This window comes from Gadus chalcogrammus, chromosome 18 (genome assembly GCF_026213295.1).
Source record: "Gadus chalcogrammus isolate NIFS_2021 chromosome 18, NIFS_Gcha_1.0, whole genome shotgun sequence".
Taxonomy (NCBI): Eukaryota; Metazoa; Chordata; class Actinopteri; order Gadiformes; family Gadidae; genus Gadus; species Gadus chalcogrammus.
The window spans coordinates 10,943,927-10,963,044 of NC_079429.1; the positions used below are offsets into that span (position 1 = coordinate 10,943,927).

Genomic DNA, 19,118 nt, shown 5'->3' on the forward strand with positions numbered 1-19,118 from the left:
GATGAAGAATAACTTCTTTTCAGGACACTAGTTACTGTAGTGTCCAGTCTGCCCTCAGTCCAACATGAGCGGATGAAGAAGTAGTGCTACCCATAGTGCGTATTCTTACCTTATCATATTATCATCGTATTTAGTTACTTGTTTTTTTTTAGATAACAGCACCAAAATGCACTATTGATTCTGCGCATTGGTGCAATTCCTTGTTTCTTCCAATAGGAGTGGCCACCACAACTTTCTGGCAATATGCTGCCCCACATTGTGTGGAGGACCAGTTTGACTGCTAGCTAATCTTACACGTTACGCCTTTAAAGGATAACTTCTTGATTTTTCTGTGACTAATGCAAACTATTTCTGAAACAAGTGGAGAGCTCTTCAGAGACTTCTCCTTGAGCGAGACTTAGTAAGTAAGGTAAGACACAGTAACAGACAGACTGGATCAGTAGAAAGATACATGAAAGGTACAGAAAATAGTTAGGGATCCTTTCCATATTGCCCCTGCTATGTTTGGTCCGCATTAGTAACTTAAACCCTAAACGATGTGACGATAGGGTCCAAGTTGAAAAATCAAGATGTTGTCCTTCAATGACATCAACAAATTAACTCGCAAAAACTCACAAATTAAGTCGCACTATAAAAGCGTCTGCTGAATAATAGCATGTATTCATACTTCACATGCCAAAAGGTACCCCCAGTATTGACCACATGACCCTGTGCCGATTGTTACAAGAAGGATGAAAGAGATTGGATGAAAGCAAAGTATTTTTTTGTGATTATTTTTCTACATTGACCTGAATGTAATATGTCCGTCCTGAAGATAGACACCTGGTCGTCACGTGAACGAGAACTAAGAGAGGAATAGTTTTTATAGATTTAATAATCTCCAAGCTACCATTAGAGTAACAAACGAAAAAACAAAAAGCACCTTGATTTGATATGACTTAATACCGTTGCTTGTGCTGCTTTCATCCAATGCTAGCGAAAGAACCTTGTTGCACTTTATCTGTGATGTAGTCAACCTGCACATGACTGGCTCTGGACTATGAAGTGAATAGTGAGTGTGCTATTCTTATTGTAATACTAAAAGAAAAATAAATGTCACATGTTTAATAACGCTATGGTACTGTGGTCCCTGATGCATCCTAAACATCCTAAGGCTTTCAGTTCAAGTAAATGTTGAGGGGGATAAAGTATCATTCAATTATCATTAACATTCAGAATAGACAACATATTTAAGGTTTACTGTTAATGTTCAATGTTTATCCAGAGGATGCTGGTGGAAATCTTGCCATGGGTACAACAACAATATGAGGACGAAATGGCAGCCTGTATATTTTAGTTTACCTATTTGACCATGAGTTGTGATGTTGATCAGCCATTACAAAGTCTACCCTAGAGGGGCACGACACATGGGAGTGTAAGCTCAGAGGTGATTGACACATAAGCCTTGGAAGGGCAAAACAATATCACACCTTTTGGTATAAAACGGGTAATTTAAAAACAATGTGGAATTGCTTTTAATAGATGATTACTTCCCCATGACATAATTGATTTGGACCGACGTATAAAGTTGGTCCAAGTCAAACAGGTCACTAGTCCAAAACCACAGGCGCAATGGGATTTCATTTGATCAAGCCAAATTCAAAACATGCTTGTCGTCGTTCCCGTATTTGATAAGGGAGGGGCAACAGTGATAATTATATTGGTTTAACATTACGCCCACCCCTTCCGCATGTTTTCATCCCGAATAAAATAATGATCGAAAGTAGTATTTTGATGAATATACCTGATACAAATTGGTAATACATATTAAGGACAGCACCACAATAAGGTATTTTTCCCCAATGGTACAAACATACTTTATTGTACAATTAATTTATTGGCAAAAAAATTCAGACCACCAGGATAACTTAAAAAAAAGGAAACTATTGAAAAATGGAGCAACAGTTATTTAATTTTGCTTTTTTCTCAGCAAGCACCATTTTTTTCTTCGAAAAAACAAAAACAAAAGAGTGGTCAAAAAGGTTCCATTTAAATACACAACAAATATTTAAATAGTTTTACTTCCAGTCTCTTTTCAAAGAAGAAATGATAAAAACAATATATTTGTTCAGTTGCCATCAGTTTGTACAGTGATTCAGTATGTTTACATCTATAGGTCATGTACATTAAACATTTCTTCAGAGAAAAATAACCAAAAAGCGTGGCATGATAATTCTCCAGATCCCCTCCCACCCCCCTAGAGCAAACAGCTCGCAGTGTCATTTTGCATCACTTTAGAACGTCTTCAATACAAAACAAAACCACGGCGTTATCTAATAATTCCTGTAGATTCAAGTTTTATTTCCAAAAAAATAAAATTAAATAATATATCTATATATAAAAGACAAAGAGTACTTTGTTTCCTTGTGTTTTATAAAATAAGTCTCATGATATATTGCCACCTGTTACTGTACCCCCCCCCACCCCGCAGCAAGCTAGGCCTCAGAAAAATATTGAGCCTGTATATATTGTCTTCACTTGTCTCCATTAAAAGCTAAATGACCAAATTTAGATAATGCTCCAGCCCAGTCTGATCCAGCCCTCCCCCAGGTTTTGTATATTTATTTTGTGCATGTTGTGTTTCATGTCTGGGGAGTCTTGTCTTGAAAGATACTTTTAACTTGTTACAAGGAACCCACTTCCCTTCCCATCCCCTAAAGGTTTGTCAAAAATACACGTTGAAAAGGCGCGTTGGTTCTCATTGACTGATTACACCCTATACTGTACCTCTAAAAAAAGAAAAGTCGCAATACTGTACAGTGGCTCAGGAGTACTTCAAGTTATTATACAGAGAATGAAAAAAAAAAAAAAAAAAAACAAGCAGGGAACAATTCCCCAGCTCGCTCAATCTAAAAGTCTGTACAGCTCATAATTTTTGTATGATTTTCATTTTTAATACAAAAAGAAAAAACAGTATTTAAGTCCATCCATTTTCTTTGTACAGTAATAACATTAAATAGAACCTTATTTTTCGCGGGGTGGTCGAGAAGAGGGGAAACGGGGAGAAGCGGAGAACACTACTTGAACGATTGTTAGAGACTTCAGAGAAGCCGCCATCGAAACGCAGAAAGGATTTTCGCAGCCGAAATGGACCTTCTCTGAAGCCCAACTCTTTTCCATCTTCCTCTGTTCATTAAAGTATATGTATATATATATGTACACATATGTATATATATATATATAAAGTATGTATATACATACACACATACATAAAACCGTTCCATAAGCCTCCAATTTGCAAATAAAAAAACACCAATTCAGCTGGCCATCGTTTCAGGGAAAGGGGGGTGGGCCAGTGGGCGGGGCAAGAGGGAGGGGTAATTAAGAGGCAGTGCACATTCAAAAGGAGAAAGGAGAGAGGAAGGTGCATATGGGGTGGGGAATTGGCTCCAAGGACCACCTCACATCATTGCTTTCCGGCTGACATGACACCTGGGGGGGGGGTCCATACCCCGCCCCCATCCCTCCACAACAACGTTTCCTTTAGCTCTCTAATCCCCTTACAACTGCCATTGTGGAAAACTTGAAACGAGGAAAACGGTTTGGACGCGCAAAGCCGTTAATGAAAACAGATTGTAATAATAACAAGAGAATGTGATTATAGAAGCAGCCGCTGCAAAAACACCGTCTGAATCCTGGAAGGGAAGATATGTGTTACAAACCAAAAGAAAACAAAAACCAGAGCGCTTAAAAAATAAAAGGATTACGGAGAAGTTGGAAATTAAAAAATACAATTCTCTGCAAAACAGATACAATCATGACTGAGTTACTGGAGGAGAAACGAAACCAAAAGGAAAAACCAGAAAAATGTACATTGTATCAACTCGCTTTTAGGTATTTTTTTGCCACATTTAAAATCTTAAAAATATCCATAAAAAAATTCTCAGTCCCCAAAAATATTGTGTCTTAGACTAAGGAAGAAATAGCTCAAACCCAAAATACCACAGCTTCCACCATTTTTTGTACACAATTGGCAAAAATATATATATATATATTAACAACTATAACTTACCATCGCTTCTTAATTTAATCATTTATTGACTTCTAAAGATTTATGTTGCATCTCCCATAGGAAGGAAGTTTTCAGTTTCTTTTTATTTATACATCAGAAAAATATTTAAATAAAAAATAAAAAGCTTAAAACCCCCCCAAAAGACATCGTCCCGACATTTCACGCAGTTCCTCCTCGCCGGTACGGGAGAGAGAGCGGGGGAGCGGGGTGGGAGGCGGGGTCAGAGCATCAGCAGAGGGGAGGGCGGGTCTGTCCGGAGCCTTGGCTAAATCATGTCTAAGCTATTGTGGTTAATGTTCGATCCCAGCTCCTGGTTGCTGTTGCTGCTATTGTTGTTGTTATTGTTATTATTGTTGTTGTTATTGTTACTGCCGCCCAGCATGTCCAGCTGCGGGGGCGGGGCGGCGTGCATGGCGGCCATCCCGCTGAGCTGGGAGAGGATGGCGCTCTGGTCGGCGTTGTACTGCTGCTCCGCCGTGGGGGGGTGGGGCGGGGGCGGGGCCATGTGGTGCTGCCCCAGGTGGCCGTGGTGCGGGGAGCCCGTCTGGGTCTGGGGCGAGATGCGGTGGGGGGAGGGCGGGGGCTGGGCGCCGGGCTGCGTGCGGGGCGAGGGGCTGGAGCGGGGCGGCTGCGACTGGGGCCGCGGCGAGGGCTGCGGCGACCGCACCTGGCTGCCCAGCGAGCCGCCCGCCTGGAGGTGGGGGTGGGGCGACTGGGCCATCTGCTGCTGGGGGCTCATGGGGCCGCTGTGCGGCGCCGGGGAGCCCCCGCCCAGGTGCTGCTGCTGCTGCTGTTGCAGGAGCCGCTGGTTGTACACCTGTTGGAGCATGGCCTGCTGGGGCCCACCGCCCCCCTGGGGGGGACCCTGCCCTGGGCCGGGCTGCAACTGGGGACCCCCTGGACCTCCGCCGGCCCCTCCATCTGGACCCTGCAGCCCAGACAGTGAGTTCTGCTGCTGCTGCTGCTGTTGTTGCTGTTGTTGTTGTTGCTGCTGTTGATGTTGCTGCTGCTGCTGCTGCTGCTGTTGTTGCAGCTGTTGCTGCTGTTGGAGCCTCTGCTGTAACGCCGCAGCCACCTGCGGGGACATAGAGGTATGGCCTGCATAGCCCTGCTGGCCTGGCCCACCCTGCTGGGGCCCTCCCTGTTGGGGGCCTCCGCCACCGCCCGGCTGGGGCTGGGAGCCAGGGGCCATGCCCGGCTGACCCTGCCCAGGCTGCATGCGGGCTTGTTGCTGGAGCCCCTGAGGCTGCTGGAACTGCCCGTGGTTGGCCATCTGTTGTTGTTGTTGTTGTTGCTGTTGTTGCTGTTGCTGCTGTTGTTGCAAGTGTCTTCTCAACATCTCTCTATACTTGGGATTCATGGTGGACATGTTGCCTTGCTGTCCTGGTTGAATGCTACCCTGTTGTTGTTGTTGTTGTTGTTGTTGTTGTTGTTGCTGCTGTTGTTGCTGCTGTTGCTGTTGTTGTTGCTGCTGCTGCTGCAACGCAGCCATTTGTTGTTGCTGCTGAAGGTTGCCAGGCAACATCGGTCGCTGTTGTTGTTGTTGTTGTTGCTGCTGCTGCTGCTGCAGCTGTTGGAGCTGAGCCATGGTGGGCATGTTCCCTCCGGCTCCACCCTGGGCCATGGTCATCCCCGGCTGGCCGCCCTGCTGCTGCATGGGGGCCATCTGGCCGGGCCCGGGGCCCCCTACGCCTCCGGCACCGGGGGGTAGGCCCCCCGCCGGGCCGGCGAACCTCACTCCACCGGGGCCGCCCTGCGGAGGAGGGGGGCCCCCCCTCCCGGCCCCGCCCTGGTAGCGGGCGGCCCTCTGCTTGATGAAGGCGGCCATGAGCACGGGGTTGGCCCTCAGGATGTTGAGCACCTGCTGCTGCTGCAGCGGGGAGCTGGGGGAGCGCAGCGTCCGCAGCAGGTCCTGCAGCGCCGCCTGGGGGAGGTTCCCCGACCCCGCCGCACCCGCCATGGCTGCAGCCGCCCCTGCCGCCCCGCCCGGACCCCCGATCAGCTGCATCAAGCCCCGGTTTCCTGCCTGCTGCTGTGGCAACTGCCCCTGTTGTTGTTGCTGTTGTTGTTGTTGCTGGGCGAGCTGAGGGGTCATGTGAGGCATCATGCCGGGCCTCTGCTGGGGGGTCATGCCGGGACCCCCGGCGCCCCACTGCTGGTTGGCGGGAGGCAGCGGGCCCCCGGCGGCCTGCTGGGCCTGCTGCAGCTGCTGCTGGACCTGGGGCGGGAGCTGACCCTGGGGCCCTCCCTGCTGCATGCCTGCCATCAGGCCAGGCTGCTGGGGGTCTAACATAGTCCTGCTGGCCCCGCCCTGGGCCTGGGGGGGCATGCCCTGCAGCCCCACCATCCCACCTCCTTGGAGCTGCATGCCCATCTGCGCCTGGGGGTTCTGGTGGTGGGGGTGGGGGGGCATCATGCCCACCTGGCCCTGCCTCTGGAGGATCTGGGCCTGGGCCTGGGCCATCTGCCTCTGGGTCTCCGCTAGCCTCTGGATCTTCAAGGCCGTCTCAACCGCCGCCAGGGGGGGCCCTTGCTGTGGGCCCTGCCCGGGCATCGGGCCCTGTCCTGGGACGGCTTGTTGCTGCGGCGGCGTGGCAGGTCCCATGCCGGGCTTCCCCAGGGACGGGTGGAGTGGCGAGGCTCCTGGGGGTCTGGGCGTGTACGGGGGCAGGCCCCCCGGGTGCTGCTGCTGCTGCTGGAGCTGCTGGACGTTGGGGGGCTGCTGCTGCTGCTGCTGCATCTGGGGAACCATCTGCGGCTGGGGGGAGCCCATCATCACCCCTCCACCTCCTCCACCCATTGGGGAGAACTGGTGCATGTGGTGTCCTGGCGTCATGCCTCCGCCTTGCTGCTGCTGCTGCTGCTGCTGCTGCTGCTGCAGCTGCTGGAGCTGCGGTTGGTGGGGTCCGGGGCTGCCCATGCCGCCCATGCCCTGCTGCTGGGGCATATTGCCCTGGGTAGGGGTCTGCGGCGTGGGTGGCTGCGGCCCCACAGACGTCGGGGTGCTGGGGCCCGTGGCACCGTTGTTGTTGGGCCCCGGGGAGGGCAGGCCCCCGGGGGTTACTCCCATGGGGGCCTGGCCCACCCTCTGCATGCTGGCCATCCTGCGCCGCAGCATCTGGGCCTGCTGCAGCCGGTGCTGCAGCTGCTGCTGCCGCAGCTTGTGCTTGATGTTCAGGCAGAAGGGGACGGGACACTTGTTCTCCTGGCAGTGCTTGGCGTGGAAGCAGCACAGGGCGATCAGCTGCTTGCAGATGGGGCAGCCGCTGTTGGTCTTCTTCTTGCAGGCCTTGGTGTGCTGCACCACGCGCTTCATCTTCTGGCAGGACGGCAGCGAGCAGTTGGCGTTGCGGCACTGGCAGGCGTGCACCAGCGACTGGATGCAGCGCTGGATGCTCAGGCGCCGCGAGTCCCCGGGGTTCTGGGTGGCGGCGGCGGCCGCGTTGCTGCTCTCGTCGTCCAGGCCCAGGCCCAGCTTCTCCATCTTGTGCTTGTGGGTCGTCGTGGCGTAGCAGGCGATGCACAGGTCGTAGTCCTGGGGGGTGAGAGAGCGAGAGAGTGGGGTCGGTCAGGGATGTACCCAGGCAGAGCCCAGTGGTCTGCACAGCACACTGAATACTCAGCCACGGATCGGCTTCTATGTTACGCTCACCACACGATGGAAAGCTCCCCTACAGTGCATTAAAAAGTGACTCCCCTACAGTGCATTAAAGAGCTGACACTTGTTTCTAATCTCCCTCCACTATTGTTTATGGTTCCTAATGTGTAATCAATTAAAACTAGTGCCGTCAGTTAAACGCGTTATTAACGGCGTTAACGCAAACCAATTTTAAAGGCGTTAATTTTTTTATCGTGCGATTAGCGCAATTTACTATTTTTTCTTTGGCTCAAAACAAAGAAGCAGTATACTGACTGCTATGTTCAAGGCAGTATGTTTGTATGTTCATTGTTTACTTGCACTATAGGCTTTCTTTGTATCGTCCTGTTTTGATCAGTATATGCCAATGTTGTTATCAATAAAAAAACATTTGCACAAGGCAAGCCGATGCACTTCTCCATGTTGATAAGAGCATTAAAATGAGAACAATTAATGGGACAAAGAAATCAAGGGATATTTAGCATAGAAAAAAAAAAAGTGATTAATCGGGAGTTAACTATGACATTAATGTGATTAATCGCGATTACATATTTTAATCGCTTGACAGCACTAATTAAAACATCTCGGAACGGAGACCGACACCATAAAAAAACCCTGAAAACATCATCACTCCTCGGCAACCCCCCAAAAGGCGGAGCGGGGGGACCCGGCGGGAGGACGTCCCGGCGTGGGGGGGACCCGGCGGGAGGACGTCCCGGCGTGGGGGGGACCCGGCGGGAGGACGTCCCGGCGTGGGGGGGACCCGGCGGCGTCTCACCTCGCACACGGTGCAGTGGTAGCGCGTCTCCACGTGGTGCTTGCACTCGTTGCAGGTGTACACGAAACGGTCCTGGCTCTGGTTGTGCAGCTCCACCAGCATGCACATGGAGCTCCAGAGCGAGCGGCGCAGCGAGCTGAACTCCAGGTGCTTGTCGCGGGCCAGTGTGAGGAAGGCGTCGCGGCCGTCCATCAGGTCGCACGCCATCAGCCCGTCGGGGTCCGTGATGGGCGGTAGGGTGTTGGCCATGGGCGCCGCAATGAGCCTGATCACAAAGAACACCTGGGGGGGGGGGGGGGGGGGGGGGCAAAGGAGGGCAAACGAAAGGGTGACGGGGGAGTTCTTGCTCAAGAACATTTGGGTTCGAACCCAGAACCTCTTGGCTGAGAAGCCAACACTAACTACTAGACTATCCTGCCCACCAAAAGTGGTATTCCTATTTGTATTTGACATGATTATGTTTAATGAGCAGAGCAGTGCTCCACGAGGCCTGAGCGCTCTCCCCGTACCTCTTTGTGTTTCTCCATGGTGGCGTAGAGCTTCTGTGATAGGTCGTTGGAGACGTTGGGCATGCCCGGCTTCTTCTTATTGGTCCGGCTCAGGCTGCTCTTGTTTTTACTTGTCTTCTTGTTGTTCTTCTTCTTAGCGTTTTTACTGTCTCCTTTAGCGGCCTGGGGGGGGGAGAGAGAGAAGACGAGGGACGGTCAAGCTATGGGTAGAGCTAGTATTGTTTTAGCCGAAGGGACCCAGTGAGTCACTTTAGATACATCTCCTTAATGCTCAGGTGGACTGTGGACTTCAACACAATGCGTTCCATTTGATCAATATTGGCTGTACACCACAATACTCTAATCTAATCTCTAAAATTGAATCCATTTCCGTGTAAAATCAGGGGATTTCAGATCCATTTGACTACAGTCCTATGCATTTCAGAACATTAATGCCATTACTTCTGAGTAGGAATACAAGGAATTGGATTCTGATTGTTTCGGACCCCACCGGCTCCTGGCCTTAAAAGGGCAGCAGGTCTGATCCTCACGTCTATGCTCTCGTTGCAGGTGCTGTTCTCCTCCCTCTTGCGCTCCTCCTCCTCCTGCTCCAGCTCCTTGATGCTCTCCTCCAGCACGTTGGGCCAGAAGTCCCCCTCAAAGTAGGGCAGCTCCTTGGCGCTGGTCAGCCGGTCGTCCTGGGCCTGTTTGAAGACATCCTAGAGGAGAGGGAGGAGGACCGAGGGGAGGAGCATTAAGGACAGGCTGGGACAGATGTGGTGATGAATGAATAAGGGAGTGAGTGAGAGAGGTTTAGCCGGTTTAGCTTTTTAGACGCATGGGGGAAAATGGGAATAATGTTGAACTAAAGTGATGATCTAAAAATGATGTGGTGCAGTGAGGAGTACATCCACTGTAGATATAAAAAGCCGCTTTGAATGTCCACCACTGAAGCCAATGGCTTCTGTACCTGGTGCCGTATAACGGACGTGGTTTAAACTGGACCACACAGGTGAACTTGAGCATTCATCCGGGCGGGTCTCAAGTACGCTTTCACCACCCCAGGTTGGGTGTGTCTGAACAGATAGTGGTACCTTGTAGTCGTGGACGATTCTCTCGGCCACGGCCTTGTCCAGCATCTTCTTGTACCACTCCTGCAGACGCTTTGGCTTGGGGATCTTCTGGTCCATGGGGTGGCAGTGGAAGATGTAGTCGTCCCCCTCGCTGGGCGGACAGGCCCAGATGTGACCCGTGGTGTAGCTGAACGGGACAGCAGGTTGGGGTCAGTGTGGTGGGGGGGAGAAGAGCGGCAGCAACAGCCGACAACATAGGAGCGCAAGTGGTGGGAGACGGGACGGACATTTGAGGCCCACGCTGGTTTCGGATCCGATTACGGCATTTGTTATAGGTCCGTTGTGAATTTGGTGAATGAACAACGCGTTCTTACACTAACGATCGAATATGATGCTTGAAACCTTGCAACTGATATGCAGTTTGGATACCGATATCAAAACTACATAGAAGCTAAAAAATATCCTGACGAAACTGTTGCACATTGATTCACTAATAATATTCGTATGACAGCCTCTGTCATACGAATCAATACTGATTCAAAGATGAGCTTGTTAAAAGAGGATAGAGGAGATCTACTCACCCTAGCTTCTTGACATACTCCAGGTAGCCAATCAGAATCTCGTGGTACACACCGGTTCTGAGATCGCGGGGTCGGAAGAAGTGGACACTGTCCAGATAGGAAATGTACACCCGCCTTGAGAGGAACACAACCCAAACACGCGTTAACAAACAAAAACCAAAGCATAACACTGTCAGACACATCTTTAACACGACAACGACAAGCTGTCTATAAAAGGTTTTCCTATCCAACAGTCACCGCTTGTTCCAGCGCTTCGTGGTGCCACGTCACTCGGGGACCGAATGACCCCATGTGATTTGGAGTTATTCCAAATCTAGTTATGCTGTCACTTTGGTGTGCGCCCGTTGCCAACACCTCTTCGAAATCTGAACGTGATAACTACAAAGTCCTTTAAAAATTACAGTAGTAGAAGTTCAATTCCACCTTGTCAATTACTAAGATGGTGTAATATACCTTTTTTTAATTTAATGAATTGTACCGTTTGCCTTTACATCATCAACATCGCTCTTTAAACAAAAAGGAGCTACATTTGGGAATAATTGACACAAAAGAAAAGGCCTTATTTCTAGTGGTCCATGGGGCCCCTGGCAGCATGTCTAATGGCTCACCTCTGGTTGGGAGGGGGGCAGTCCGAGCCGTACTCCTGGACGTGCATGCCGAAGAAGCAGACCTCGGCCCCGTCCACGTCCTCGAAGGCAAACAGGGCTTTGGTCCTGTAGGGGAACGACTCCGACATCTCCCCGTTGTCCACAAACCTGGAGGAGACCACGTGTTAACGGCACATTCGCTTAGAAAACTCAGCTACAATGATCCAAAGCTTTTCCCTTTTCTTCTCAAGATTATAATTATAATAGAATTTGCTGTTGCTACTAGTGAATTATTACTAGCTACAGCGCACTGATTTGAGAAACTTCCTACTTACCACAGATAAAAATAAAAACTTCTTAAACCCCAAAAGACTCGGACTTGGGACTTGGAACTCGCTTTATTGGATGAAGAACTCCAATGGCTGCGTCCCCCTCCCCGTGCTGCGTTCCTCTCCCTGTCAGACCCGGTGTGGGTGCGTTCCCATACCTGGACTTCATGCCGGGCTTGACCTCCACGACTTTGTCCGAGACGTGGACCACACGGATGGCGACCTCCCCTGCCTCCGGGTGGCTCTGCCTCTTCAGGTAGTCGTTCACCCGCATCTCCAGGAAGGAGCCCAGCTTGGTGGGGGGCAACCCTGCAGCGCCCACACAGAGAGCACAGATTAACACTTTGTTTGTTGGTCGATAGCGCAATGCAGAGGTTATAAAAATAAACGGCTTTTCAAAACAGCTCCCTGAGTAAATACATAGTGCGGATAGCATTCAAACGCTGTGATTTAAGACTCAATGAAATATATTGAACATAGACATAAAGCAAACCACTACGCAGGTGAATCTAAATAAAAAGGGTTGGAAAAAAATGGTTGAATCTGCGATTCCCACCGACCAATACACTCACAACGTTAACCTTAAAATCGGGGGCCGATGCATTTCTTGGAGTCGTGGCATCCCCAAAAGTAACCACTGAAGAGAGGTCAACTTACGTTTGGCTGCGTACTTGTTCTCCTTCCTCGTCTTGTTCGTCTTCTTCAAGCAGCCGTCACATACAAAACTACAGAAGCAGAGCGCAGGGAAACGAGAGGTCAAAGAGAGTCAGATCAATCTGGCACTCGGATGGATTCCTTTTTCAATACAAACACATACACCCTTAGCGGAGAAACTTAGCCAGAGGCAACCGCTGGATCCATAGATACTGCATCGACTCCAAATGTTCTCATCCCCCCCCCCCACCCCCAACACCTAACACACCCCTCGGCTGATCAGACACTCACCCTAGTGGCCAGATCGTGTCGTGGTGCAAGACACAGATCTGATGCATTCTACGTCCACAGTCTGAACATTTCACAAACCTAGAGGAAGGAAAGACAATACAGACTCCATTATAAACGACAGCAATGGTAAACAAAGGACGCAAATGGAAGCTAATGTCGTAGCCTCCATGAGCCTGTATATATTTGAATGCTCGCTATATCTATTGAACAGATGATACAGACTACGAACACGGCACCATCATGAGACTTACTGTTCGGGGTCCAGTGTGTCATTTTTCTTCTTCTCAAACTGATCTTTGTTAATCGATCTGCAAAGAGGGAATAAGAATGTGTGTCAGAAAAGTAATATTGTAAACCATAGTGCCTCAAAAGGTAGTTCAATGGTTAACGCAAGGAGAAAATGTATACATTGAAAACGTCTCCCTGAATTAACAATTCTTAAGAATTGATCAACATGTAAACCACAGCATCTAAATAACAAAACCTATTCCCAGTATTGGGCCAACACTCAACTTCATTAATGTGTGATCGTTAGTTGATCAAATCAGTGATAAAAGATAAAAAAGGATACTAAATTACTTTCACATTTCTTTAAGTGTTGACCATGTTGTGCCATTGAAACGTTTAAACGGTCCACTCACGTCTGAGGCTGCGTGGGGTCGTCGCCCAGGGAAACCATCTCTCCCTGGATCTCGTTGAAACACTTCTCACAGAAGTGGTACCTGTTAGCGATAAGCCCAAATTTTGGTGAACTACACCCGTTTTCCGCACAGCCAATCACAGACAGCGCACAGGAGGGGCAGCCACCAATCAGGGCACGACATGGGCAAGGCAGGGGGCAGGACAAGCAGGGCAGGCAGGAAGTAGGAGCGCAGGACAGCAGGGAGGTCATCATCGAGACGGCCAATCACGGTTTCGGATTAAAAAAGGCACGGGGGGGGGGGGAGTAGCAGAACAGTGATGTTTGTGATGGGGGGGGGGATGGGGGGGGAAGAGACATGATTGGTCGAGGTGAAAACAAGCCAATGCATATATGTTTATATATGGCATTGGAGAGAGACACCGGACAGGGGGAATGGGGAGCACAGACAGGACAGGACGAACATTGACAACAACATAGAGCAGAATGCCGAAGCAGAGCACTGGTTAGAGATCTGGACAACGACAGGATGAGCAAGAGCCCCGCCACAGGAAACACAGCAGCTTTAAATGGAGGGGAGGGGGTCGGAGGAAGGGGAGCATAAGGGGGGGGACAAAATGCAGATGCTGGACACATATGAGAAATGGAAAACACAACATTGTATGAATTTGAATTCATACAAGCAGTTCATCTTAAGGCTGGTCCTTTGCCTGTTGCACTGGGGCCATGAGTGCATGTGTCGCTAGCGATATTGCAGCAAATCACAAGCTGAGCAAAACAGTTTGAGGAAGAGTGTAATGTGAATCTTTTTACGTAAAAGTGATTCACTTTTCTTTTGGATTGGGTAGTATTCATAATTTGATACACCCAATGGGCAGAGCAACTTGTGTTACGTAATTAATGTTTTAATAGTTAGGATAAATGTCTTTGTTTAAGCTCAAATGAGAAAAAGGACCAGTTAAAATGGCAGTGCATTAGGCAGGAAAGTATACACATTGATCGAACACAGGTGGTCAAACATGGACATAAAACCAACGAATCAAACTATGAAATACAATTAAATAAAGATTGTGCCCATCGCTCACACTCAAGTAGCAGAGGTTTGGCTATACTTAATATCAATTTCTTCACTGTCAGCTGTGCCCATCTATTGATCGTTCCTTCGTTCATCCATTCATCCTCCCATTCACCCGTGAGTGGCCTCACTTAAACTTTAAAAAGGCGACCAGATGTCGATACCCCTTAATATCCACCCACCCAGCCATCCATCGGTCTGTGACGAGTGGCCTGCCTCCCCTCATACCTGTTCTGGTAGCTGAAGTAGGCCGCGTCTCGGGGAATGGTGCACAGCTGCTTCCCATAGCAACACAGAGTCTGAGGTGAGAACTCCAGCTGGGGAACAGGAAGAGGAAAAGAAATGTGAGGGGAAACAAAACACGACTCAACGCGATAATGACCACCCTCGACACAGTTTTGTGGAACTGGGATTAAGGGGGTTCGACGTGCCGTTGTGTTGGCTGCTGTTCGTTCTGTAGTCCTTTGGAGGGCTTTTGAAGTGTTGGGCCTGGCCTGGCTATTTTAAACAGCACATGAATGGTTGATTTGTAACAAAGGCTGCCAAGTCGGTACCCAACAAGCCTAACACAATGCACTTAACAGCCAATTAAATCCACTTTATCTGGTGGGCACAGTAACGCCAGCCCAAGTATCATGGGGGTCACTGTGATACACCATTAACACAGAGGAAGAGTATAAATATTGCAACACAATATAGCATCTAAGTTTCTTTTTTTACGTCTGTTCATGAAACTATGATTGCCTGCCTCCCCTTCATCCAAGTCACCTTCAAACTACCTTTCCTCCTCCGCCCATCCCCCCCTCCCTCCATCCCTCCATCCACCCCACTCTCTCCTTCTCCCAGTTCACCTCCTTCCCATCTTCTTCCTCCCTTCATCCCCCCGTCTCCCTCTTTCCATCGATCCTTCTGACTCCCTCCGTCTCCCACCTGCACCCCCTCCAGCTCACCTTCATCACCTGTCGCCCTCTTTCCCTCCATCCTGACTCACTCACTCTCCTACCTCCACCCCGCCAACGCCACCTCCGACGCTCCACCTCCACTCACTCCATCTCCCACCTCCACCTCCACCCACTCCATCTCCTACCTCCACCTCCACTCCCTCCGTCTCCTACCTCCACCTCCACTCCCTCCGTCTCCTACCTCCACCCCTCCACGCCAGCGCACCTTCCGCCCGCCCCTCCAGCCCCTGACTCACTCTCCATCCTCCGACCTCCACTCCCTCGCAGCGCCACCTTGCGCCGCATGCAGGAAGCCAGGCCCGGCATGACGGGGTCGATCTCCGCCTCGAACACCTCCGCCAGCTTGGAGCAGTACTTGTAGACGCGCGACGTCTTGCGGTTGTACAGCCAGGCGTTGTTGAACATCAGCCAGATGTCGTCCACGTACTGCCAGGGCTCCTGGTATTGTCCTGGGGAACCAGAGGTCAGGGACCATCAGATGCTTTTATTCTGAACCGACTAGCAGTGCATCCTGATGCAGGCCATCCAGGAGAAGGTCAGTGCTAGCCAAGATACCAGACACCTCTGCAAGGTCATGTTTTCTTTGATCTGGCATACGTGTCTTGCCCCTCTCCCGTCTAGCCAGATAACCAGCAGACCTGGCACCGGTCGGCCAATCACAACCATTTATCTAATATGGCGCAGGTTTGATACGATGACTGTACCCAATGGGAGTGCCCAATGGGAGTGCCCAATGGGAGTGCCCAACGGGAGCGACATTAAGGTATTTTCATAAACAACCAAGATGGCTGCCTCGGATGTCAGTTGGTCTGATGGTTGTATCCAATTGCGTCCAGAGGCATTTTGGTCTGCGCTTGTTAATAATAATTGGACATCGGGAAGTGAACTGAGAGGTCAGACTGTTGCGCATTTACAAATTGGTCTGGGGTTGTCAGGCTAGGTTAGGGCAACTTGCCCAAGGATATTTAAAGTTAAATTGTAGCCACTAGGGATCCCAGTACTTTTAGATCAAATAATCACTTCATGAGATTACCCTGTCCAAACACATGCCACACAATTAAGGCTAATTTAAGAATTTGCCATATTATTTATTAAATATAGACATAAATAATGACGAGGATAGTAATGACTTATTGTGAATCAAATTAATAATTGGCCGCAGCTTTCCCTTTGATACCGACAATAAGCCAGATTGTCTGATTTTGGAACAATCTGCCTTTGGCCACGGAACCATTTTGTTCCCATGCTTTGGCAGGCACCAAGTGGGACTGACCTGTGTCCAATTTCCGCTTGATTGTCGACAAGTCCATGGGGGTCTTCACGATGTCAAAGTAGTCCTGCAGGATGAGACGAGCAGTAACATCAAGATCAGTGGGAACCCACAGCATCGTCCAAGAAGGTCTCAACAAGACGACACAACTCTCAAGTAGAGATTAACTGACCAAGCAGCAAACCACCAAAATTGATAAAACATTTATTATAATATTCGATTTTCGGAAAAAAGGAAGTCGGAAAGTAATTGAACTAGTGGAGTGATAGGATAAAAAAAATCGAATCAAATAAGAGTTTCTACATTCTCAGTTTTTTTCAGTGTACTCAACACATTTTCCGGGATCTCCCTTTTAGCTGAATCTTGTGGCAGAGGAGACGTCCCCGCTCTGTCTGTGAGGTACATACCGGTATGCAGAGCAGCTGGGGGTCCACTGGCATCCTGAAGGGCAGGGACTCTGGGTCCTGCCGGTACAGAGACTCCAGCGTGGGCATCAGCGCCTGGCGGAGCTCCTCTGGTTTGAAGACTAGAAGGAGAGCGGCGGCAGAGAGGAAGGACGACAGGCATGGTTAGGGGAGCGGGGGACGACCTTTGGATTGGAGACGTTTGTCGTTGCAACATAACTATGTTGAAAGGGCCGGACCTGGACCTCGACAAGCGGTCGGACACTCAAAAGTTTGAAGTATGAACATGATTTATTCATCTCCATTGTTCCAAATGCTTTGCCATTGGGCCTGCCATGGCTTTCTCACACTGACAGACAGAAACACGCAGCCACAGAAACCCCCCCATCTGGCCAGCCATACCCCTGCCTGCCAGGACAACAGTGGGGGTTTGTGCAGTTGCCGAAATTGGTAAAAATGGATAGATATAATTATTCATATTTAATATTTTGTATGTTGGCCCTTGGCAACCGCTTCAAGGTCCTCTGCAACCCACTCATCGAGGCACACACTGTTTAATAAAACACTTTGGTTGCTTGCAAAAGCATCAATTAAAACGGGCCTCTGTCTCGCTACGATAACGTTCACAGCATCCACTGCCGGCACTCACTCTTCTTCTTGTTGGCAGCCTCCGGCGACTCCTCCTCCTCCTTCGGCTCCTTCTTCACCTCCACCTTCATCTCCGTCTTCACGTTGGCCGACGAGGAGGACGACGACGACGGCGCCGACGACGTATCCATGGGAACGCCCTTGCCGCCCTCCCCCGAGCACTCCTCCTTCTTGACCTCGAGCTTCACCAGGGGCTTCTCCTCCGCCTTCACGCCGCCCATCTTGCCGCCCTTGGAGCACTCGCCGCTGTCCTCGTCGTCGTCCGGCTGCTGCTTGACCTCCGTCTTGGGCTCCGGCTGGCCCGACGAGGCGTCCGACTGGGCCTGCTGCGACGAGTTGTCCACGCTGCTGACCGACGCCGGGGTCAGCGCCTGGCCGTCCGCATGGAACGAGCCCTTCTGCGACAGCTACACATACACACAGACGAACACGAGAGGGGTCAGAAGAGCCTCGCGCAACGAGTGTAAATACAGCCATTGCTTCATATAGAAAAGAGAGCCCGGGCTTTGGAGAGGACGTGTGAGAGAGGGTGATGACGGAATGACAAAGGTTCTGTAGTCCTCGTCACGCATGCGCTAATAAGTGTGAGTGGCTAGCAGTGCGGCTAGCAGTGCTTCAACGGTACTCGGCAGACCCCCCCGCAAGGACTCCCCCAGGCCTTATCTCGGAGGCAAGCGCCCTGCTTTGTCATAGAGACGTTGGGGGGGGTGAGGGAGTCTGCAGAGTTTAGATATCAATCTTAGGTCTGATTTGTGGGACTACACCCAACCCTGCTCCACCTATTTCCACATCAGACCATGACAGCCGTTGTCCCAGCTTGCACGATTGTGTTTGCTACTATCCATATCGAGTCGTGTTCGGGCGGGCGCTTTTCCCTTTATATTTCAGTTTTTATATTTCACTTTACATCAACTGACCAATCTTGAGAATCTTTAGAACATGATTTATTAGCTCACTCTAATAGGTGTCACAGCATGGGAGGTGCACTCCACCAGAGCTGGCGGTACTCACCGGCGTGCGTGGAAGCTGAGCGCTGTGCGGCGTCATGCTGGAGGTCAGTCCAGAGTGGGAGGGCGTGGTAGAGCCCGGCGGCACAGAGTGCGGCTGGAGGGGCTTGTTGGAGCCCGGGCCCTGGCCGTGCTGGGTCTGCTGGAGGGACGGAGGGGGCGGCAGCTGGGGAGCGTTGGGGGTGTGCGGCTGGGGGGTCAGCGAGCCGGCTAGCCTGGGGGGGGTCTTGTGAGGGGTGGGGGTGCGGCTGCGGGCGGGCGACGGCGAGCTGCCGCGCATGGCGCCCAGGTGAGGGAGGGAGTTGGGGGGTTGTTGGCTGTTGGACGGGGGCCCGCTGAGCGTGTTATTGGGACCCACGCTGCCCACGCTCTGGGGACCCATGGGCCCCACGGAGGGGACCCCGCTTGGGCCGCCCGCCGAGCCGGGCTGGGCCAGGGGACTCGCCACGGGCAGAGAGGGAGGGGTGCCCATCTGTGTCTGGAGATAGCAGAGGGGGAGGAGACAGGGACTGTGTAAAGATGAACATTGGTTTACCTTTCACTGACTGGATACAGGCTCGCAAATGTAGCAATAGTATCAACCTATTGACTAATTACGAATTACCATTTGCATAATATATATAGATTGTGCTTTGGCAAAGTA

The 19,118-nt window shown here is 50.5% G+C and overlaps 1 protein-coding gene across 1 annotated transcript in view; it reads right to left on the minus strand.

The window, feature by feature from the left end:
* Positions 1 to 441: 441 nt before the first annotated feature.
* Positions 442 to 19,118, minus strand: part of ep300a (E1A binding protein p300 a) — a 33,749-nt gene continuing 15,072 nt past the window's right edge. The window contains exons 14-31 of the mRNA XM_056576367.1: positions 18,480 to 18,953; positions 17,470 to 17,875; positions 16,824 to 16,942; positions 16,420 to 16,483; positions 15,420 to 15,595; positions 14,413 to 14,501; positions 13,111 to 13,191; positions 12,721 to 12,777; positions 12,470 to 12,547; positions 12,182 to 12,249; positions 11,683 to 11,833; positions 11,217 to 11,363; positions 10,609 to 10,722; positions 10,049 to 10,214; positions 9,506 to 9,673; positions 8,976 to 9,137; positions 8,467 to 8,748; positions 442 to 7,586 (exon numbers count right to left, since the gene is read on the minus strand). Coding sequence (XP_056432342.1) covers positions 4,317 to 7,586; positions 8,467 to 8,748; positions 8,976 to 9,137; positions 9,506 to 9,673; positions 10,049 to 10,214; positions 10,609 to 10,722; positions 11,217 to 11,363; positions 11,683 to 11,833; positions 12,182 to 12,249; positions 12,470 to 12,547; positions 12,721 to 12,777; positions 13,111 to 13,191; positions 14,413 to 14,501; positions 15,420 to 15,595; positions 16,420 to 16,483; positions 16,824 to 16,942; positions 17,470 to 17,875; positions 18,480 to 18,953 — 6,072 coding nt within the window. The 3' untranslated portion in view covers positions 442 to 4,316. The remainder of the gene's footprint in view (positions 7,587 to 8,466; positions 8,749 to 8,975; positions 9,138 to 9,505; positions 9,674 to 10,048; positions 10,215 to 10,608; positions 10,723 to 11,216; positions 11,364 to 11,682; positions 11,834 to 12,181; positions 12,250 to 12,469; positions 12,548 to 12,720; positions 12,778 to 13,110; positions 13,192 to 14,412; positions 14,502 to 15,419; positions 15,596 to 16,419; positions 16,484 to 16,823; positions 16,943 to 17,469; positions 17,876 to 18,479; positions 18,954 to 19,118) is intronic.